The 24858-nt window shown below is 40.0% G+C and overlaps 1 protein-coding gene across 3 annotated transcripts in view; it reads right to left on the bottom strand.

Moving 5' to 3' along the window:
* cpne5b (copine Vb) overlaps nt 1–15504 on the bottom strand; it is a 116823-nt gene extending 101319 nt beyond the window's left edge. For 2 of the 3 annotated variants that reach the window (XM_054783869.1, XM_054783871.1), the window contains exon 1: nt 7458–7972. In XM_054783869.1, the coding sequence (XP_054639844.1) occupies nt 7458–7576 (119 nt within the window). In that variant the 5' untranslated portion in view covers nt 7577–7972. Of the gene's footprint in view, nt 1–7457; nt 7973–15425 lie in introns of those variants that run through there. The other variant, XM_054783870.1, reaches the window with a different exon arrangement.
* Nucleotides 15505–24858: the final 9354 nt, after the last annotated feature.

Here is a 24858-nt window from a genome sequence, read left to right as displayed (position 1 = left end):
CTGTTGTAACTCATCATAAATAGAATTACATCCTTATGAATGTAACCAGGAGAGGAAGCAATGCAGCAACACACACAAACACACACATTTTTTTCACTCATCTATTATCCATTTCCCCGTAGGGCGTCAGCAGCTCCATAATCAAATACAGTCATCTCACCCACACATTTTTCACACATATCCAGCTTTACTGTACCACACGAGACCATCTAGCCCAATCTTCTCATCCTGCAACAAGGGGCACCCAGCCAAAGCTGAAATAGCAGCACAGGCTCGGAATAGGCATAGAAACTCACATGTGCTCCAACTCAGTCATGCATCTCTTACTACAAGATGCTAGATGAGACAGGCATGACAATCAGTGACAGCATCAAAACACCTCATTTGCTTTTCTCACAAATTATTTTTCATTGTCAGACTGAAGATTTAGGCGCAGTGTCAAAAAAACCTTTTCTAGAATAGGTCACTTCTGACTTACTTTAAAGTTGTCGTCTCAGTTTAATCATACAATTCCACTTGTCTGAAGTGATTACTGGGTGTTAAAATGAGTGACCGGTGTGTATGACACTCTTGCAGCCCGTCATATTCCCTCAACACGGACGCAATATGTGAGTTTAGTGTTGAAAATGAGCGTGACATTCATCAAGAATGATAGCATGTAAACTCTATGTGGACAGTCAACTTTAAAATTAATTAAAGTGAATTAAGCAGGAAAAGAATCATGCTTAGCACTAAAATTAGAACAGCGCGTCTTGAAATGTGTTCATTTTAATGATGAATATAGCACGTACGGTACAACTGATATAAATGTAGTTATGATGCAAATTATCAACACTAGGCATAACTGGCATAATATTGGAATCAACATCAATCGGCACCACGACCACATTCAGATTGATAGCTGTTTGAAGCAAATTTGTGGCAATTGTCTGTAAGGGGTTGTTCAATGGTCCAGGCTAAAGTAGGTAATCCATGCTGTGCCAGTAAAACTATTATCCTTATTACTTGCCAGTCTACCATCTGAACCAGGGGTTTTCAAAGTGTCAGGCAGGCGTCCCTCCGGGGGGATTGATAGTAACTGTATCCTATTAACACTGTTGCTGCAGGAGATGGCTTTTTAAGCTCTACTTTTTATTCCAATACAGGAACAATATAACATGCTGATTCGACATCAGATCACACAGTCACATGAAGAAAGAACTCAAACGTTTGAGGTAAAATTATTGCAATTTGTGTTTAGGCATTAGTTCTCAGTTCTCACTTGATCGCCTGTACAACAGGTTTGTATTGCAGGTTTGAATTATCTCACAATAGCATAATAAGCAGAATCATAATAATAATAATAATAATAACACGGGAAACTGTTGTGACTGTAACCCATGCCAAGCTAAAACGCACATTTTGAACCCCTGACGTCACATCTGAAAAACACATTTAAACTTATTTTATCTGATTTTATGTACTATATTGGGTAATACAAGCGTAAAGATGACAATAGGGATGTCATTTCATGTTTAGAGGGCTCTGATAATGTTCAACACAGTATTTAGAATGTTGTAAACAGGTTTTCTAATTCTCTAACTACAAAAATACTAAATTTATAAATAAGGCATCCTACTTTGCAGAAATTCAGTTATCATGGTCGAGTGGTGTGAAACCAATTAACGGCATTAAACGAGGGATTACTGTAGATCACATGTGTCAATGCACTGCAAGTTTATTCTCCAACCAGCTTCTCCAGCAGGTGATTTAATTGATGTGCTCCTTCCCTCAAATTGAAGGAGGTGTTGATCATTAAAATCACCTGCTTTTTGTGAAGAAAACTTGTAGTGTCTTGACCCTCCATGGCACGAGTTTGGCAGCCCTGCTGTGGAAGAATAAAATGAGCTGTGATAACATCTCCAACAACGTAAAATAATTTCTAAGTTCAGTGCATTAACTCAATTTGTAACATTTAGACAAGACTGCTCAGTTTGTGTGCTTCTGAAAACAGAGAAAAAAGTGCAAATGATTCACAGGGATGTGCATTTTTTTAGAGACTTAACACAGTAACATTCAGAACGTTTTAAAACTGCACACATTAAACAGCTTCATCAGCTTATTCCTCTTCCAAAAGGTATATGCCTTTTTAACATTTTTTTTTTGGTGCAAAATTTGCAACAATATTGCTTATATTATATGAGTCTCACTTGTGTATGCATTTACTTTAAGTTTATCCTCGGGGTATTGCCGTAGTCAGGAAGCAGCTAGTAGCCTGTCACAGATGCAACCTCTGAGCGCTCATTCTTCAAGTTAAAACTCATTAAAAACCACTTGAGGGGCACAGTGGGACATGGGAGACCGAGTCGACTTTCCATGTTGTCCACAGAGAATGAGAGAGCACATAAAATGGACATACAGAGCATCGTGGACGAGTTTGCGGAGCGCAAGGTTCAGCATATGCCTTTCAAATAGGGGTGAGGAGGCTTATAGTACTTCATATTGAAATTGTGTTTGTAAACATGTGAGCCGCTGTGCCAGTTTCACCGAACTAAAAGCTACTGATAAAGGCTCTGCGTTGAAATAGTTCAAGCATGTGTCAAAATGATGTGGTTGCTATCCCTGGTGCTGAACTGCCTTGAATTTGTATTGTTTTATTATTAGTGACCGTGTAACCTAATGGTGTTGTTGTTTTCACATTGTTTTTATACGTCATGGACTTCAAAATGACACAGTCGCTCTCCGTGGTGCCGGTCATTTGCCCCGCTAGTGCTTCTATAATTGACACGTGCAATTCGGCAGACCTTTCTCTTGGTGAGCAGTAGAAAAAGTTTGCCTGAAACTATGTTATGCTTATTACACGTCACCTGTTTAAGTGGAATGTACATTTAAATGTCTAATTAGTTGGCATATTTGAAGGGGTTTGAAATCACCATATAAATTGCTAATTGTCATCGCAAACATGTACAGGTATATGCAATTTCCAATGTAAATTAGCCTTGAGCTACCACATTTGTTTTAATGCATTTCATATACGCTGACTGTTGCAGAGAAATTATTTGTATCTTATGTAAGTTGTAATTGACATGCTTTATTTCTGTATGTTCAGTTTTATATTGTTTCAAAGTAAAGGCTCTCAAATGGAACTCTGGAGTCTTTATTGAGAACCTGTTATCTGTTTGCTCAGCAGCACGTTGTTGTCAGAGTTTCACTATCAGTGTTCTGCCCCTGCAAAAAAAAAATCCGAAGAACTTTTGCTTCCAATAGTGAGTACCTTCTACCAAAGTCTCGCACAGTAAACGAACAAGTCACATTCTGCCCCTGCAGAACACTGATAGTGAAACTCTGGGGGGTGCGCCCCGCTATTTGAGAAGCACTGTGTTAAGGACATAAATCTGGAATTTCTACGAATGGATGCTGATGTGTGTGTAATATTGAAAATGATTCCAACATAGGAAATAAGGACAACTACAATTTTTTGTCTTTTGATGGATCTCCTTAGATTCTGCAGGTATTCTGTGGTCGAGGAGTGTACAGTCGTCCCTCACTACATCGTGGTTCGAACATCGCTCTCTCGCTCTATCACGGTTTTTCACAAAATAATTCATTAATAAATTATCGCTGTTTCGTGGTTGAATATGGCCTATTATTAGTAATAAATAAAATGCATGTTTAAGCAAATTGTACTTATTCTTGGCCTAAATTAAGCATGTCCAAGCATGAAATGGCTAAATAAACTAACTAAATGAACTAAAATACAAATGGAAGGCAGGAAAAGCATTGTGAATGTCGTACTGTATTCTACATTGACCACTGGGTGTCAGTAATTGTTCGGGGAGACAAGCATTAGACTCATCACTAAAATTCCCTAGGGAACACATTTACCGTGACACTGCTCGAGCAGCAAGGAACTGCTAACATGTGAGTCTAATGTTATTCATGTCTAATGCCTAATTTTGTCTGATTATATCTATTATGGGTAATACAAATATAAAGGTGACCATATGGGTGTTATTTTATGACGTAAGGGCTCTAATAATGTTAAAAACCATACCTAGACGATCGTAAACAGGTTTTCTATGCCGTAATTACAAAAATATACCATTTATTAATATTGAATCCTACTTCGCATAAATTCACTTATCGCGGTCGGTTCTGGAACCAATTAAACGTGACGACTGCACCCTTAAATAGACTACAATATAATATATCTATGTTTATATATCTATGTTTGCATTTCATTACACTGACTTTTTGGGTGCATATTTCTGCATGTTAATTAGCTTGAGTGATGTTTGTTGTAAAGGATACATTCCCACCAGGAGTGCTCTAACCTAAAGAGAAGCGACGTGAAAGTGAGTGAGTGGGATGAGCGTGATGATAAGCCTTGACTGTAGATCTCTGCGGGGCTTTTCTCCACCCTGTGTGATGCTTTCATATCTGTCCCAGATTCATAAAGGCACCTATCCAAGCTTCACATAAACTCAAATCTGTATGCAAATGCACACCATTTGGATATTTAGCACAAGAATTTAATCAAAGCTGTGCAAGACTTGCACATACGAAATAAGCCGGGAAATTCCACGTTGTACCCCCCCCCAGGGCAACCCTGCCTTCAAGAAGAGGAACAGTTTCCTATATGATTAAAAACATGCATGACGAGCACAAGCACCGCAATTAGAGTGAGATTTATCAGCTATGAGATCAATCTTCGCCATCCCAAGGAGCTTGCTTGCGATTAGGTGTCACGCTCAAGAAAAGGACAATCCATTAATGACTAAATTGGCTCTGCTTTGCATTCAGTCAATGTGAACTTTGATCCAAAGCTTGTTGGAAATCACACTCCAAGCTAACAAAGCATGATTGGTTAAATGCAACTATTACTTCATATGGGAAAAGTTTATGTGCGACCCAGGATGCTGGTTGACAGGTGACGGTGTGGATCATGTAGGCTTGGGAAAAAACCTTCTCTAGTCTGCCAGCCTCGACCACTAGCCTGACGATGAGACTAAAGCCTACACTGTGACTCTGATTCCATCTGGTCATCGGTCATCTTACATTATTATTCATTAATTAGGCGTACCTATACATTTGCTAGTTCAAATATGTTTAATAAGTGTGTAAGGCATATTTTTGGCTTCAACCTGGATTGAGTCGCGAGTGAACGATGGCAAATGAAGATATGTCACAATTTCTAACATCCTACAGTAATAAAAATGCAGTTTTCTGTCCAGTGAATGGTTTATAAATCTAGAATCTCAAGCATTTTGTTTTTTATTTTATGTTGTTAGTTATTGGTGAGTTGACCAAATGGACTTACAAACTAACAATACAAAAGCCATATTGTACTGAGCAGCCAAGGCATGATGCATGTGCTACTTTCTTCGCCATCTTTAGATGCTCTCTAAAGTGAAATCTTATGTGACGCCATGAATGACGACTTTAGAAGCATTTTGTTTTAGAGTATATTCTTCAACCTCAGGATATTCAAATGCAGAGGTTCCACTCCAATAGAAAGCGACACTATCTAGTATGCGGTTGCTGAGTGGTTAGCATGTGGTCAGGAGATCGGGAAGACCTGGGTTCGAATCTCCGTTGGGCATCTCTGTGTGGAGTTTGCGTGTTCTCCCCGTGCGTGCGTGGGTTTTCTCCAGGTACTCCGGTTTCCTCCCACATTCCAAAAACATGCATGTTAGGTTAATTGGCGACTCGAAATTGTCCATAGGTATGAATATGAGCGTGAATGATTGTCTATATGTGCCCTGCGATTGGCTGGCGACCAGTCCAGGGTGTACACCGCCTCTCGCCCGAAGCGAGCTAGGATAGACTCCAGCATATCCCCGCGAACCTAATGAGGAGAAGCGGTATAGAAAATGGATGGATGGGCTTATGTAGTATTTGTACCTTAAAATAACAACTTCAGAATAAGTTGGATGATGCAATAACAAACGTACAAGCTAAGTAAGGCGAGAAGTGACGGATGACATTTAATGAAATGATAATAGCATCCGTTTAATGAACATGCGCCTTCCATTCGCCTTGGCTTAAAGACAGGAATAAATATCCACTATTATTTTCCCTGATTTTATAGATCCCCTGTCCACCCACTTCTGTGACACTGGTTCTGATAATAACATGTTGTCAAAAGCAGGGGATGTAATTTGAAACAGGGGCTATTAAACAAGAGAGGGACCAAATATCACCAGGCTTCCAGAGACCATGACACAAACAAGCAGGACGCCGCTTTTCTTCAGAAACACAACATCTGTGCAAAAGCTTTTGACACACTACTGCACCACTTTTATTCAGCTGCATTCAAGATGCTACAGTATGTCAGGCCAAGCCACCCCCAACCAGAAAGTACACTTCAAATGCCATCAAAGCACATTCATTATTTATCAGTAAAACTGTGATTTCAGCAGCAAATGTGCTTTGCTAAGATGATATCTCTCTCATATGAAAAAAAAAAAAAACAACCAAAAAAAGCAAAGAGAATCACCGCCAACACCCTCCACATCATATTGGATTTATGGCTTCTTCTTCTCCATCTGCCCTCTGGTAAGATGCATCTGCATCACTACCTGTACACCTTCATTTTGTATAAAATCATCTTGTATAAAAACACACGCACACACACACACAGATAAGAAAAAGTATTGGATAAGGGATTTATGTGTACCAGAATAGTTCTTAATTGCTCATCAGCAATGCATGCTATCCAACACCTCATTATTACCACAAGGGGCTAAAAGAATCCAATCAAAAATCTCACAGACCAACAAATCTTGCTCTATCCAAATTGATCTTCTACTACCTTCTTTTTTCAATGCAACACTGCAACCGCACATTGTTAGGAATGAACTTAATTCCTTTTTTGCTTTTTTTTTTTATCTCTCTGGGATGTGGAAGCAAGCTCTCTTCTGTATGTCAGACAGTGCATCAATAATGCACACACACAGCTCACACTGGCTCCGCTTGGATGGCTCACCAGCCTAAAACCAAGCATGAAAGGATATGTGCGCCTTTGTATATGTGTGCGAGACTGAGCAGGCGCTGAAAGCCTTGACTTTTAACACCATATTCATATTGAAAGCAAAAGTGACTAGTTGTTCTGAATGCAACTGTTTGGAATAGTTACTTTCTGACTTCACTTAATAGGCTGTATGTTCCGGGAGACAAACCTGTAAACCATACACACCCAAGAACACGTGAACATTTCGTCTTTAAAAGCTATGCATGCAAGACTTCATTGCTTTTCAGTAATAAATGTAAAATACTCGTACCGGTAATTCAATAAAAACTATCTCCATCTAAAAAAACAAATCACTCTTGTACATTTATAAGACAACATGTTCAAACTAAATATCTTATGTGCACTTTAAATGCAAATTATCAACCTTGCATTTCAAACTAAAAGTCCGAGGATGGGTGCGGCAACTTTCCCCCTCTTGACGCCCTCCACGCCTGGGAAGACTCACCTGCAGGAGACGGTGACTTCCACCTTTGTGGCTGGGATGTTGCCAGTGATGGGGTCGAAGTCGTACACGGATGACATGTCCTCCAGCTTGTCCATGACATCCCTCTCCATCACGTCCATCTCGAGAGCGCGCGTTGGCTCCGGTCTGATCCGTGAGGCGCACAGTCTGGCCCCGATGGAGCGCGTGGAGTCCCCGCCGACTCCGGAGACCAGATCAGAGACCAGGTGGCCTCCGGTCCGACTCGGTGAGGCAGCCACTTCAGAGATGTTGAGGCTGGAGATGGAAGAGGGGAGTGAGAGTGGGGACACCCGAAATGGCAGACGTGCGCTTGGTTATATGTCCATATGGACTGGAGGAAGTTGGCTGAGGGAGATGAAGACTGTTCTTTTCCTGCTCCGTGTGCACAGTGGGGCATGTGGAGATAAAACACAGCAGATGCACTCAAACCTACTCCTCCCAGACTGTATCACACTCAGTTGTTGGAAACCCTGCCCAAAGCCACACTGCAGCTGACGCGAGTGTGCACACTGATGCTTGAATTACGCACGGATTTTAGTTTTGCATGCACACATGCAAAAAAAAAAAAAAACCCAACAGCGTGAAAATGGAACATGCAACCCAATAACAGGCTTCACAAAAGACGGTTGTGACGTCGGTTTCTAGCCAAATGGATTTTTCAAACTTGTGATTCACCAACGGCTTGCTGGTAAACATCATGGTGCAAAAAGTGCAGCAGAACATTTTAACATGTTCATGTATTTATTTATTATATATTATGCATACCTGTTATTTATTTCATGTAATAATAATTTATTGTTGGTATTTACAGTATATAACCAACCTTTTATAAATTATATTATTAAATAATATTAGATATTATTTATAATATTAAATAATATTAGAGTCATTTTTACTTATTTTATCCAGCCATTTCCTATACCACTTGTCCTCATTAGGGTCACCCATAAGCTGGAGCCTATTACAGCTGACGTCATGCGGGAGGCGGGGTACACCCTGGACTGGTCGACAGCCAATCACAGGGCACATATAGACAAACAACCATTCACACTCACCTTCACACCTGTGGACAATTTAGAGCAGTGGTCTTCAATTAAAATTGAGAAAGGTCGTTTTTTCACAGCGAAGGTCCGAACCTCATTTTGCCTTAAATTGCATCAAACAGACTGATGACTAGCTGACTAGCTAGACAAGCTAATATGGATATCAAATGTAAGGAAACTCTGCACATCACCCTATTGTGTTAATACAACACAATTACCTTGTCGCCTACATTTAATTTAAAAGAAAACCGGACCAAATTTCACCTAAATAATGAAAGGCTTGACTGTACAAACAATGAATGAACACAAGAGGCTTATTTAAGTTAAATGAAGCTGCACCGGTTTCTCTGAAAAACATCATATTAAATAATAACCATTTAATAAGTGTCTCATTAACAGAAAAGCTGCAACAGTACACCCTCTTAAAGTTTCAGATTTTCTTGTTATTGTTCAAGCTGACGTTGGGATTTGTCTGAATTTGTCACACAATTCCTCTTTTTATTTACTGTACCGTTGAGTAAAAGGTCTCTGCAGCAGAAGCACTCCTTCACAACTCTCCCGCCATAGTGCAAGATTTTTTGTTTTGCTCCAATATCTATACAATTCTTAGTGAAGACTCATTTACACGTTGCTGTGCTGTAAATGAATGAGTTACGACTCTCGTAGATTTTTCAGACTGGGCTCTAAGCGACATTATTTTGCGTGCTCTCACGTGTCACAAGATCTCACAAGATTCAAGATCTCCCAAGAAAAAAAATGCCTCGTGAGTACTAGGCCTGGGATGATAGTAAATTAATTAAATAATCACACAATAAATGAATATGAGCTCAATAATTTTGCCGGCCTCAATATATTGCCATGTGTGTTTTCCTCATCAGGCAGGAAAGGGTTCACTGCATTGGTTTCAGCACCTTGGCAAGTTTGTTCCATAGAACAACGGCATGAACAGAGTGAGCTCTTTTGCCAGTCATACATTCTCTTTGTGTCGATGCGTGGGGGCTCGGCCGGTAGCGTACACAGTGCAGAAGAGTGTAACGTAATAGAAGTTCAATTACTAGATTGCAATATATTGTCATATATTTTTTCATTGTACTTTTCTTAAAAGTAGTGTTAAAATCTCGTCTCGGCTCATGGACCCAATCTCATGTATCGTCTTGTCTGGTGAATTAACATAACCGTGTGGCTTTTAGAACTGCAGTTACCAATAAAAATATCTTCATGCAGGCAAAAGGTAAAATCAATATTAATTACAAGAAGGGGAATTACATATTTAATGGCATGCATCTATCATTAGCCAGTTGTTTGCCATGAAGAGTTTGGGCCCTGTAAACTACTGTAATAAATATGCAAAACTGGTGCATGTGCCTGCCAATAGTGAGATGGATTTGTCACATTTGGATAACTACACTTCCCCAGTGCAGGCAGTCGGCATGTATAGCCTTTGTTGGGACTCATTCTTCACCTCCTGGGACTAAAACATCAAATTTGGCTGACTGCAGAGACCACAGCTGGCATTTTTTGGTTTAATATGACAGCAGAGACTCCATATCCCTAGTTTGTCTTGGTTCTTTTCTTGCTGACATGCATGCACACACACAGATGTGCGCACGCGCACACACACACACACACACACACACACACACACGCAGACAAGCAGCTCGGCCCAGCTTTGCCTCCACTCATAAATGGATAGAGAAGCACACAGCTCTTTCCTGCAAAAAGCAGCTATAGTTGTCTGGATTCTGGAAATCAATTTACGCCAGCAAAGGATGCCTCTGCCCACACAGCCCTCCAGCTTAACAGCAGCACCACACACACACACACACACACACACACACACACACACACATACAGGCATGCAAGCTCTCGTCCAGACCCAGAAATGTGCATCACATAAACACAATTTATCTTCTCACGTGTCACTGAACAACCCATAAAGAGGTGCACACACGCCCACATGCACACCTCTTCCTCTGATTTGAAGCTTTCATGTGGGACGTGCACGTTATTGCAGATGTTCTGAGGAGACCATCACTGCAAGCTGCCTTGAGTGTGAGCCTTTGGTAGTCACTGTCCACAAGCAGTGCAATCCTGCACTTAAATACAACAGTCAGCAGCTTATTAAGAAGACATTGAATTGCACAATTTGGATCCCGGCTCCCAAAGGAAGTCATGAGGATGCAGGTCCGATGAGTAATCGATCATGCGAATCTACAAAATGCCAGATTCCTCCTTGAAATGCATTTGCTCTATCCAATGGGGATGCGGCAGGAGGTGGTCAATGTGTTGTGGTGTTGGTGACATTAATAACACAGTAGGGGATTCAAATGTCCGCTTCTCTCCATCTTTTTTCCGTTTCCTCCTGCTTCCTGCAGCTTTGTACACAGTAATTACTGTGTTTAGGTTTACTTACGTCATGCCGTCCAAAAACACTGTATTTTGCAAATGAATGCCCTGTCACGCAAGAGATGTCCCTTACTACAAGATGTGTTTCAGGAAGTGGAAATTCAAAATCCAGTTATTCATCATGTTTAAACCACACTGTCATTTGAAAATATGAAACTTTTTTTTTTTATTTTAAGAGTTATTGGACGATTATATAAAAAATACAGGAAATGTAAACAGTTAATCAAAGGCGCTGGTGATTTCGACCAGTGCGAGGCACACTTTTAGAAGCGGAAAATTTTATGTCAGGCACCTAATTGGTAGTCAAACCTAATTTAGTGGCTGCAGATGGAGTTAACAAAGAGGCTCATCAGTCAGTGGATGTGCAGTGTTCTTGTAATAGACTATGAGCTTATTCAGGAAGGGTTTCAGATTTGGTCAGTGTCAAAACCAAACGATATACACAGTAATGGAAAACATGATTAGGCCAGCTTTGTTTCTTCAGTTTTTTGTTCATTTTAATGCCTGGTACAACTAAAAGTACATTTGTTTGGACAAATATCCATTCATCCATTTTCTATGCCACTTCTCCTCATTAGGGTCGCGGGGGTATGCTGGAGCCTATCCCAGGCGGGGTAAACCCTGGACTGGTCGCCAGCCGATCGCAGGGCACATATAGACAAACAACCATTCACACCGAAGGACAATTTAGAGTCGCCAGTGAACCTAACATGCATGTTTTTTGAATGAGGGAGGAAACCGGAGTACCTGGAGAAAACCCACGCACGCACGGGGAGAACATGCAAACTCCACACAGAAATGCCCAACGGAGATTGGAACCCAGGTCTTCCCGATCCCCTGACTGTGACTGTGTGGCCAACATGCTAACCACTAGACCACCGCACGGCCCCGGACAAATATAATGATGACAACAAAAATAACTCATAAGAGTTGAATTTACGCGCTGATTGTAGCCATTTCCATGGTTTTCTACATACTAACCAAAATCATCATATGTTATATGTATAGAGGATGTGGCTTTATTTGTATGCACTTCCCAGGAGTGAATAAGTGACCGAGACGAGCACCCGCATGACCTGAGTCAGGAAAAAAACCTGTGAGTTTTGTACGACTCACACGTGACTTGCATCTCTTCGGACCAGCGACCATTAGTGATTTATTTGGGTTAGAATATACAGTGTCATTTTGGAATTCATTCTCTGATACCCTCTGTACATTTTTTATTACGTTTTTAAAAATTGAGGTTGTAGCAAAAATATATCAATGAAATAAAAAAAAAACATTCAGGTGAAAAACATTCAATGTGATATGGCTGCATAAATGTGCAACTCCCTCAAACACCGTAGATTTGTTTGTTTTAATTTTCCCCAGTTACTCAGTTAAAGTCAGCTGGGATAGGCTCTGGCATACCGCCGCAACCCTAAAGGATTAAGCGGCATAGAAAACAAATGAATGAATGAATTTACCCCAGTGTAAATTTTAGGACATTTACTGAGATGGTAATTCTAGTTGAAGCCATTGTCTGCAAAGTTTAGGAAAAGGCATCAAGGGAAACAATGATGAAAATATGACACTATGGAGAAATGGATATAACTTCAAAACTGCTAATAAACTGGGTTAGGGAGGCTGCAAAGACGCTTCCAGCAACATGAGCTGTAGGCATGTCTGGCTAGTATTGTGTACATGGACGTAGTCATGTATGCCTGTATTCATCATTAGTCTTGCTATGAGGTAGGACAACCAGTTAGAAGCTCAAAGGCCAGTATCACTTTGCTACATGATACATCAAGTCATGCTTATCCAGCCTATCCCAGCTGACTTTGGGCGAGAGGTGGAGGTGCATCCTGGACTGGTCACCAGTCAATCACAGGGTAAAATTTCTCAAGTATTTTTTTTTTGTCCTTATTTTTGAATAAAAATGTTAATACCCACTGTAGATTTAAGTATTTTTAAATTAAAATACTGTGTGGTGCAACTTAAAGGTGGACACCAAGTGACTTCTCATTTGAGTTCGACTGCTGTGGCTGTGTCGCCCATTGTTTCCTGCAGAACCTCAATGGCGGTGTGCAGGGAAACATGGGGTCCCATAAATCTCCCTACAATCCCTGCCTCCATAGGTGTAATCCTGCTCCCGTGGTTGAGTTGTTTAATCCAAAATCAAATGCCTCCAGAGGTGGCTAACATAAAAGAGAAACATTTTTGAATGATTAAGCAGCGACTGTCAAGCAGAACAGAAGGGCAACACGCTCACGCACAGTATGCTTGCAATATTTATGGAAGAAGAAGAGGCTGATTGACTGGCGGACGGCCCAGTGCTCCCTCAGGCTGCAGCAGTGCAGATTTAAAGAGCACAATGTTGGATTAGAGAAGAATAACAGTGAGTGACGCATGAACAACACTTAAGAGGTGGAGCTTATCACATGAGTCTTGCTCATTCCTGAATTTACTGATGCAGCATGAGGAAGAAGAGGTTAACTGCTTAATAATACGTTGATATTGAGTGAAAATACGTAATTCACGCAAAGTAAATGAACTCCATTATTGGAAAAGTGACCTCTTGGGACTGGTTGGAAATCCACAGAGACTTGCTCTAAGACTGGCGACACCACTGGCACTTCAAATAGATATTTTTCTTGGTAATTCCCTGAAACCCCCCCCTGAGAAACCAGAAACCCAGTGAATTTACACTATACTGTATACAGTACTATGCAAAAGTCACTACTACGTGTATTGTTTTATAGCCCTTTTCACAGCTTTTACTTTGACACAGTCGAGACAAGGACAGACATAATTAGCAGGATTACACTAAAAATATCAAATCAACTTCCACTTCACCTTAAAGAGGGGTGGCCAAAGAAAAATCCATGACATTTTGGTGATGATCTTGACAAAGGAACAAATACACAAATTTATCCTTACAGTTTGGGTGACTATGGCATCAAAGGACAGTTGACCCCCAGAATCATAATGGCAGCCCCCAAATGCTTGCCATCCTCCATGAATCAGGAAGTAGCCTACTAACGAACAAACAGATGGCCAAACAAACACAAATACACTGTTGTTGTGGTGGTGGAGGTGGGAGGCATAGTCGAGTTGCCAACTCCTTGAAAAATAAATAACAACAATTCAATTTTACAAATAAAGGCTATTATGATATTGGAAATATAATATACTGTTTTTGCATGTTAATGTTGTTTTGTTTGTTTCGCCAAGCATTTTTCCCAGCGGTCCTTCAACGCACCATACAGTAGACTAAGTGAAGACCTAACTTTCTCTGATGCTGCCACAAATACAATTATATTTTTCTCAAATGGTGATGCTGTATATGCACGCATAAAGGTGAGCTTTGACAACGTTGTTATGATATCATCTTCTCTCTGGAACTCCAGGCTCGTACCAACGGTGAGTCTGTATTCATTTTGTGCTTTTCTTTTTCTTTTATTGTGAAGGCTTGCACTTTGTTTTATATACGACACATAATAAATAAAAACATTACATCTTGCATTTGACTTGCTGCTGATACATTTTTGTTTTTTTTTTAAAACGCTGTTTTTTCCTACTCTATGGAAGGACGGCAGTGACAAGCACCTTCCAGCTCACGCACGGCCCCACCCCTTCAGGATGAAGCAAGCGCATGGCACCTCGACACGAAGAGACGCTCGCGGCGACCTCATGTTAGGTTTCTTTCCTGTATTTGATCAAGAAATGTGCAAATTCAACTATTTGTACCTTAACCTTTTTTTTAAATAATTGGAGTCATACAGAAAACACATTTACAACATGTAAATAGTATTTATTTCATGTTTTATGTGAATTTTATTTTATGACACAAGTCACTTTCACATTAGGTGTGTGTCGAGAGTCCTCCATTGTTCACTTACTGACAGCTAAGCATGTGAGAGTGTTATTCATGTGACGGTAACATGGTGTGTTGGTTTGAGCCGAGAGCAGATTATTTCTATTTCCATTTTTTCTTATGCGTGAAAAACTCTTGAACCCTGAATCTGGCATCCCAAAACATATTGTTTACAGTTACTGTATGACTGTATGACTGTATGTCATATCAAGCTAACCGTTAAAAGCAAGTTTCACTGAATTCTTAGCTTTTTAGATATTTCTATCACAATGAATGTCCACCGTGGTGTTTTTATTATTTGTGATACGGCTAACAGTGCCCTCACCCATCTGCTGGCTAAACGAAGAACTCATAATCATCGCTGTCAGTGTGAACCCTTGTGATTTGCTCCAAAATCCACTAAAGACCACAATATACAAAGTTTGCAACATTCCAAGGTAATACTGAGAGGGCTCATGAAAAAGAAGGCTGGTAATGTTTGACTGAATGTTGTAAAGTGACGACAGTTCAAAGGTCTAAGTCTGATTATTGCAAATTGTCTTCATACTTCACAGGTATTTCTGTCTTGGAGTAAATATAAACCTCAGGCTGGTGAGTGTCTGTTCAAATTTTCATTATTGCATCAATAAAACTCCTTAGTCTTACCCGGTGTTCCATCCTCAGCGGCATGATGGAGCTGGCTTTCTACCCGGCGGTGGCACTCATGTACTTTTTTGGAGTGATGAACGCCTCTAAGAAGGATTGCATAGAGCTGGATGAGCGGGCGTCCATGAATGTCTTCTGTCTGTTTGTGTTGATGCAGCCGTTGTGTCTGGTACTGGGAGGATACACCGGCATGGCCACATACCTCCTCACCGCACTGGTCTCCTACAACTTCCTGCCATGGAAGAATACGAAACAGGCAGGAAAAGAACCAAAGAAGAAGAAGACAAAGTGAACAAAAACATTGAAAGGAATTGTTTGTTTGCAGAAAGTTGACGTTTATTCACGTCTTTATACTCGGAGTGTCCCGATTTTGTCATATTGTTTCTTGTTTTACTTTAGTGAAAGATCTCTAAATATGGTGCGTGTGTTCGACAAAGCAAGAACAAAAAAATGAAAAATACACTTTTATGTTGAACAAATCTCAAGTGAATTAAGGTTTTTTGCAATACAGTAAATATTTTTTATGCTCAGTATTTGTCGTGAGTCTGTTTGGTTTCACTTGCCAAAATCCTGCAGACAACTTCTATTTCCATTTTGGAATTATAATTAACGTCTAAACAAGGCAAACTACGGCCCCCGGGCCACAAACGGCCACTTTTTGAAATTATTTTATTTAAACTCTTGAACACTGAAGCTGTCTCTGGTGACAGGAGTCACAATGTTATTTTCAAACTACCATAAGACCTCAACCATTTGCTCTATTAATATAACTCCACGGTTTCGGAAATGAGACGTTCTGTGCTTTCCAATGCCATCCATCCATTCATTTTCTATGCCGCTTATCCTTATTAGGGTCACGGGTATGCTGGAGCCTATCCCAGCTGCCTTCGGGCGAGAGGCGGGGTACACCCTGGACTGGTCGCCAGCCAATCGCAGGGCACATATAGACAAACAAGCATTCACACTCACATTCATACCTATGGACAATTTAGAGTCGCCAATGAACCTAACATGTTTTTGGAATGTGGGAGGAAACCGGAGAACTCGGAGAAAACCCACGCACGCACGGGGAGAACATGCAAACTCCACACTAAGACTCCAACCCAGGTCTTCCCGATCTCCTGACTGTGTGGGCAACCACCGTGCGGCCCGCTTTCCAATGCGCTTTCCAGTGATACACTGCTGATCAAAATTTTAAGACCAGTTGAAAAATTGCAAGAATTGACATTTTGCGCTGTTGGATCTTAAGGAGGTTCGAAGTTGGAGCTTCAAAATGAAAAAAGAATGGTAATGGTAACGGTTTAATTCTATTTTGAACATGCGTAAGGTCACATTGGATTACATCACGTTAAAATCCACAGTTCCACGTGTCCAAAAAGGAGTAGGAAGAAGTAAAGTTTATTTTCATCCTACCCCCTTTCCGTTTCACATCAATTGCGAATACATTTTGTGCACTTCCTGTATTCAATGTACCATTTACCAATTTTGACATAGAAACCAAATGAAAATACCCTAAGAAAATTACAAGGCGGTATGACAATGTGTTACAATAGGAGTTAGTGATGGAAATTTCGTCTCTTTTTAGAGAGCCGGTTCTTTTGGCTCGGCCCATTAAAAACAGCCGGCTCTTTCGGCTCCTCAGATGTTTTTGTTGTCTTAAATTAATTTATAAAATGAATTACTGATGTAAAAAATACATGATATTAAATGTTTATTATTTAAATGGATTTATTTAAACAGCTACCAAATTATATTACAATATAATGTTATAGTATAAAATGCAAAAACAAAGACCCATCTCCGTAGACAAATTAGGTCAAAAGAGGTCAAATCACTTCATGCAAAAGACACGGGATGATCCTCTGCCCAAATTGAGGTCGTTACTGGTGCCGAATGCAGTCCAGTAAACACGAGACGGCATCAAGGGTTTTGAGAACAAAAAAACATCTTCAAACGCATCATCTCCTTCAATGCCACAAAATTGCCCGTTTTGCCTCAAATGCATCAAGACATGAATAATCAACAATCAGTTCCACATCACAATCAAAATCAATGGGTTACTTTACCCGTATGCAGTAATCCCTCGTTTATCGTGGTTAATTGGTTTCAGAACCGACCGTGTTAAGCACATTTCCGCAAATTAGGATTCCCTATTTGTAAATTGAATATGTTTGTAGTTACAGCGAAGAAAACCTGTTTATGACCTTCTAAATATGGGTTTTTATCATTATTAGAGCCGTCTAGACACTAAATAACGTCCCTATAGTCATCTTTACACTTGTATTACCCAGTAGACATAATAACAGAAAATAAGACATACTAGACATAAATAAGACATAACATAGACTCACATGTTAGCATTGAGTCTATGTTATGTCTTATTTACTTGTTTTCCGGACAGGCCGATGGCGATTGTCTCATCAAAGTAACATTACTGACACCGAGTGACTTAGTTGATTTAGCCATTTTTATACTTGAAAATGCTTAAATTTGTATTTTTTTAAGTAATAATAAGACATAGTCAGCCATGAAACATTTATTAATTTATTTTGAAAATCCATGATAGAGAGCGACGCTGTGAAATTCAAACTGCGACATGGCAAGGGACGACGGTACACGGACCCTTCCCTGGTGCTTTTAAAGGAAAACTGTACTTTAAAAAAAAAAAAATTGCCCATCATCCACAATTCCTAAATTAAAACCCCTCCAACAAGGTTTTATATACATGCTGTGACCGTGTAGTAACAGACACGTTCATGATAACATGTAATACTTACAGTATTTTGCCGTATTTTGGTCCTTTCTGGGCGCATTGATGTCACATAACAACATAGAAACAAACGTGACACCTAGCGTTACCTTTTCAAAACTCAAAAAAAAAGCCAAGACAGCAGCAGCTCCAAATATGTAGCGATAGCTTTCGGTAGTGGCCTGATGCTTTGTGAGCGAATGTGTGGTGAAGCTAGTCGCTAGGCAGCTAGCAGCTAGCTGTTGTGGTGTGGCGAGGTGTCACTGCGCCAGTAAAGTACTTCTTCAGCGTAACAATGTTAATAACAATAATAACAATGTCGCTCTAGCTTGGTTAATATGCGGGTCACGTTATGTAAATGGAGCGTTTTTGGGAGTTTTCTTAACCGTCTCTTTTGATCTGTTTTTAGATCTTTAGAACGCACAGAAAAGAGAAGGACAACAACAACACATTCATGACCGTGCGTGTGTGTGTGTGTGTAAATATATATAATAGGAGGCCATTGGTTTTCTTAATAAATTTGTCAGAGCACATACAGCAAAAAATAAAATGATGATTTACAGCAAAAACGTGTACTAATAAACTTGTTTTTCTCATGTTAGAATATTTTCAGTCCACGTTATGGACTACCAAGAGAAAACGGTTAATCATTTGGCTTTGTTTACCCTTTTTCTTACAGCAGTAAATGTGAAGTATGTTTTCATTTTAGCCCCGCTAATTGGCACATCAGCAACGCTGCCTTCTGCATCATCCATTATTTAAAATATAATAAATACTCGCAGCCCTCAGGTATATTCCACATTTATCGCTATTTTTTTCAAGCCTGGTCATTTTCCCCCCAGGGAAAACTGAGTTACCTGCCTTGGCAGCTCACCGCATTCGTCAATGGATCTCCTCATGCAGCTTTCCTAGCCGCTAATTACATGTAGCATGCTTTTGCCATTGTTTTGAAGTTTGACTTCCTTTTTCTTAAGCTGCTTTCATCCTGCCCGGCGTGTGTTCATGATCACTACATTGTTGCTTCAACTTTACCAAACACTTCACATTAAACACATAGCAGTTAGACACAACGTATTTTAGTATTCGACGAAGAAAAATAATGATACTATGAAAGGGAAGTCTAGAAAAAAAAGTCATAATCGTAAGAGAATACATTCGTAATAGTGTTTATCATGAGACAAAAATTGGAATTTCAAGAGAATAACTATTGAATATTACAGGACATGTGTTTCAGTTTTTTTGGAAAATAAAATAAAATACGGGACTGGCCATAGTAAGATAATAGAATAATAATTAGAATTATTAAAAAGTCTGAAATGTGTTGTGTGATGCATGCATACCATACTAAACCATTCCTTTCTAAATGAGTCAGAGCTTTTCTTCCTGTCCCTCACACAAGCCAATTACCTGGACAGATGCAGCTGTGGCACAGAGACCCAAGTGTCATCATCAACTTTCAAGCTGCAAAGAAATATGATATCATTTTTTATTGAACACATGAGTTTAAAAAATACATTTTAAATTTATAAATTTTATAAATTTTGTCTTTAAAAAATATAATACAGTGGAAACTCGATTAGATTTTTTATTTAACGTCGAAAATTGACGCCACAATTTAGCTTTTTTTTAAAATCACATAATGTCCTTCCTGGTTAGCATCCCATTAACTTGCTAACAAAATGGCAACCGGAACCGGAAGTCGGCTATGTTACTTTGTTGTTGACTTTCAAAAATGTCAACGCAAAACACGTTTTTATAGTTTTACACGCATAAAACAACTCTAAATGCATATAAATGATGAATGAAAGGGACAAATGAACATTTAAGGCTACTTTTGCCTTCATTGAAGACGTGAGTGTTCCCAGACGCAACGTGGCGGCGAGATCAACACAGACACCACCCCCTTTTTTTGAGTTTATGAGTTTATTGGATTTACATTATTTCTTAATGTAATTGATTCGGTTAGAGTCGGACTTCCTGGAACAAATGAATAACACTAACCGAGGTTCTACTGTAAATACGAAGAGGGTTCGTCAGATATTCAGTTCACTCCGGTGCTAAAGGTTATTGGTTATTATTATACTCTACTATTATCTGATAGCCTGGGAGTCCAATGAAAATGAGTGGTGTGTGAATGAAATGGAAAATGTAGTGATTTTTTTTTTTATGTAGTTGTTTTAGCCCCTAAGACCAAAAATATCTGCCGTTCAACTGATGCAAAATAAAATAGACGTACACTTTTCCTTGAACACGGGCATTTTTTAATGTGTGCCTGGTGTTGAAAATGAATAATCCAGCAATGAGAAAATTTTAGTTATTTTTTTGTTTTGGCGGAGCCCTCTTGAGTACTGTTGGTGTTTGTACTGCGTCTTTATTGCAAGGTTATCTCAATGGAATATAGTGATGGATGAATAAGAGCCCAAACTGTTTTCCAGTGATAACCACATGTTATTAATGTTTACTCTCACAGCACTGTGAATGTAAGGGCTTTAATATTCACTCTGGGTATTTGGCTGAATTTAAACCTTAAGTTGTCAGGTGATTGATGGTCCACCAGGACAGAGATCAATGGATCAGCAAGTAAGAGCAGACTTGGCTGGAATGTTGCAGCGTAATCAGACTGAAGAAGACACCAAAATCAAATTCCAGCAGTGTATTATGTGGTGGGAGCAGATGGAGCGCATTCTGCTGGGATGTGACGGCTGTGCTGTGTGTATGGATGGTTATTTGTTTGTGACTGGCATCCTCAAATGGCGTTCCCATCCTCTGAGGCGTTAATGGTCGTCATACATCACAACGTTTGCGTGTCCCGTCGTGGCTGTGGCAAGCGCTGCCCCTCGAAAGTTAATGATTAGTGTTCGCAAAGGGAATTAAGATGCATGCATTTCTTTGGAAGGCATCCCGATGTACACAGAAATGCCTTTAGGTGCAAAAACATTCCTCCATATGTGAATGTGTGTCATTTACATGAAAAACAGAAATCTTAACCTTCAGTCCAATCAATAATACACAATAAATAAATAGTGCAAAGCCCCTTAAATAATGACAGAGCTCTTCAAAAGGGGCAAAGTGTCCAAGCTGAGATAAGTAAATAGAAGTATTTGTCACATGGGTGCAATGGAAATGCTATGTTAGCATGGACATGTAAACAATCCCATACTCCCAGCGAACCACAGTGAGAGCCATTATCCACAAATAGTGAAAACATGGAACAGTGGTGAACCTGCCCAGGAGTGGCCGGCCAACCAAAATGACCTCAAGAGCGCAGCAACGACTCATCCAAGAGGTCACAAAAGACCCCACAACAACATCCAAAGAACTGCAGGCCTCACTTGCCTCAGTTAAGGTCAGTGTTCATGACTCCACCATAAGAACGACACTGGGCACAAACGGCCTGCATGGCAGAGTTCCAAGATGAAAACCACTGCAGAACTGCTCGTCTCAAACATCTTGATGATCCCCAAGACCTTTGGGAAAATACTGACGAGACAAAAGTTTAACTTTTTGGAAGGTGTGTGTCCCATTACTAACGCCACATTTCAGAAAAGGAACATCATACCAACAGTAAAATATGGTGGTGGTAGTGTGATGGTCCGGGGCTGTTTTGCTGCTTCAGGTCCTGGAAGACTTGCTGTGATAAAAGTAACCATGAATCCTGCAGTCTACCAAAAAATTACGAAGGAGAATGTCCGGCCATCTGTTCGTGACCACAAGCTGAAACCAACTTGGGTTCCGAAGCAGGACAAGCATCCAAAACACACCAGCAAGCCCACCTCTGAATGGCTGAAGAAAAACAAAATGAAGACTTTGGAGTGGCCTAGCCAAAGTCCTAACCTGAATCCTATTGCGATGCCGTGGCACGACCTTAAAAAGGCGGTTTATGCGCGAAAACCCTCCAATGTGGCTGAACTCCAACAATACTGCAAAGATGAGTGGGACAAAATTCCTCCACAGCGCTGTAAGAGACTCAACGCTTATACAGTAAATTGAAGGGCCACTAACGAGATATTAAATATGGGCAGACATTCACTATTAGACAGGCCAAAGAAAAATATTCTGTGTCAGGTGAGGCGTACTTGAATAAAAGCACTCCCAGGTTTTCATGAATAATTCAGTTTGGTGTGAACATCTGATAAATCCAAATCCAACTTCAAGCTAAGAGAAAGGGGAAAAGCAAATACATGGTCAGAAGTGAAAGAAGCAAAGACAATCAAATTAGTGTTGCATTTGAGACTGCTGGAAAGTAAAAAAGTATGTTCTGAGCGACGTCTGTAAACGGCAAACAAAAACATGGCTGACCATCAGGCAGTGCCTCCAGAATTTCAATTGTTGCACTGCAATGCCTGATTTCACGGCGCCTTTTTGAAAAAGCTGCTGCAAAAGTTGAGATCAATAAATTTTTTATCCATGTTTGAAGCGTTCTTTGTAACCTTAACCCCAAAAAGCACAGCATTTCAACAAATCTAACAAAATATGCTTTATTTGTACATTAAACTCAAATGCAAGGCATTTTTGAACGCTTACAGGAGTTTACCAGTGCCCCCCAGGAACTCGCAGGCCTGGGGGAGTTTTCCCCAAAAATAGCGCTGAAAGTTGGGAGGTGTTTGTTGTGATAAAGTTGCGGAAGAAAGTGAAGTTGCAAGAAATCGTTGTGATTTTCCGTCTGTGTAAGGACAATAGGGAACTTTGTTGAAGAATGAGTCATTAATGAACAACTACAAAGAACAAAAAGGCATCCCACCAACGTGGCATACAGAAATGTGCAAAATAGGCTTTATTCAGCCACGACAAAGTACACCTGTATTCCTGTAAGGAAAGGACTTAAAAATGATATCTCAGCCTTCAAACCAGAAAAAATAAGAAAAAACTTTCACAGTTAAAATTGTTTATGTTGAAAACGAGTAAACAATGCAAATACGACTGTACTCTGAAGGGACATTATAATAGAAATGACACTTCCTATACCAGATATACTACAGTATATGTAGTACAGTAGACGCCCCTACAACGTAAATAATCCGTTCCGAGAACGTCTACGTTATAGGGTTTTTACGTTATACGAAGCGTAAAAAACATGTAAATAGCCTAATCCGTTCCAAGATCTTCCCAAACTCACCACCTATGGCCCTTCAAAATATTCAAAGTCCACCAAATATGGTGGGAAAATATAAGAAAACGTTAGCATAAACATAGTAGAGTAACTTTCCAATATAAAATAAGATAATAAATTAGATGTACTGTAAATGAAAAAAACTGAAAAACCAAAACAATCAACTAGTTTAAGGGCGACTACGATGAGGAAGGGAGGTTGAAGGGAGAAGCCTGTCTCTCACACAAACTCACGGACGCGCTGCATAAGTCAGCCAATGAGATGAGAGCGTCGGCGGTGCCCCTATAATCAGCCAATGAGATGAGAGCGTAGGCGGTGCCTCGATAATCAGCCAATGAGAGCGTGAAGCGCCAGAATTTCTGGATGATTTCCTGCTTGGCTTCTATCGACAACTTTTCCCTTTTTTCCTTATCACTTACACTTGGTTTAGGGCCCATGATTACGGTAATTTTACGGTAAGTTAACACAAAGAAAAGCAAAAAAAATTAAGAAGAGATTTCAATGCGTGCAAACCAGTTTAAGGGCGACTACGATGAGGAAGGGAGAAGCTTGTCTCTCACACAAACTCACGGACTGGCTGGAAAAGTCAGCCAATGAGATGAGAGCGTAGGCGGTGCCCCGATAATCAGCCAATGAGAGCGTGAAGCGTCAGAAGGCGTCACCAAGTGTACCAAAGGCTCCCTCATTGTCCGCTGTCTGCTCTGCTGTCCACAGGTTGCAGACATTCTCCGTGTATGTTTTATGCTTGAAGGGTGCTTGTCCATCGTAAACTTTCATTTATGTTCCAACACTTTGCATGTAGTTTACCCCCCACTTCCGTTGAGAACACTGGGGAACTGTTGATTGTTGTTAGCAAATGGGAGACGGTCATCACACGTTGACGTCTTTGTGAAAACAAGAAAGGGTGCGCATGTAAGCATTTCTTGCGTCATGCATTTATTCTGTAATTAAATACAAGCCAGCAACAAAGGTGAGGAATCCGCAATGCCAACCCAGCCCTTGACCAACATAGCCAAGAAAGTAGAGTTTGGACACAATCCTCCGTCGCCTTGCTGCACCACGGCTTCATTGCAAAACGTACATGGGTGTCCAAAGTGTGGCGCTGGGGCCTATTGTGGCACATTGCAGAAATAAAATGTTTAAAAATGCAGCAAAAGTGGAAAAATAGAGCAAAAAGGCATAATTTAAAAATGTCGTTACTAATAACTAATAAAACACAACAGTTTGTCTTTAAATGTTTATGTATATGTTGTTTTTTTATACTTTAAAAAAAAAATTAAAATCTCAAAGTACAGCTGGACAGCCCTGACGGAAAAAGAAAAGTACATAAGAGAAAAACAGTGATCTGTATCATTATTATAAATTATTATTATTATTATCCAATACATTATCATAACATTGGTTTATTTGGTCTGAAGAAGTGTTGGCGATAATATCTTTGAGGTCAATTTGTGGGACAATACACATTTCAAAATGCACCTGCATTGTTTTGTGACCCGGATAAATACAAAAAACAGTGTCCAGTCTTATTTTTTCATCGTACATTTCTTAAAATGAATGTTAAAATATCGTCT

Source organism: Dunckerocampus dactyliophorus, chromosome 8 (genome assembly GCF_027744805.1).
Source record: "Dunckerocampus dactyliophorus isolate RoL2022-P2 chromosome 8, RoL_Ddac_1.1, whole genome shotgun sequence".
NCBI classification, from domain to species: Eukaryota; Metazoa; Chordata; class Actinopteri; order Syngnathiformes; family Syngnathidae; genus Dunckerocampus; species Dunckerocampus dactyliophorus.
This window is presented reverse-complemented; position numbering and strand designations above follow the sequence as displayed.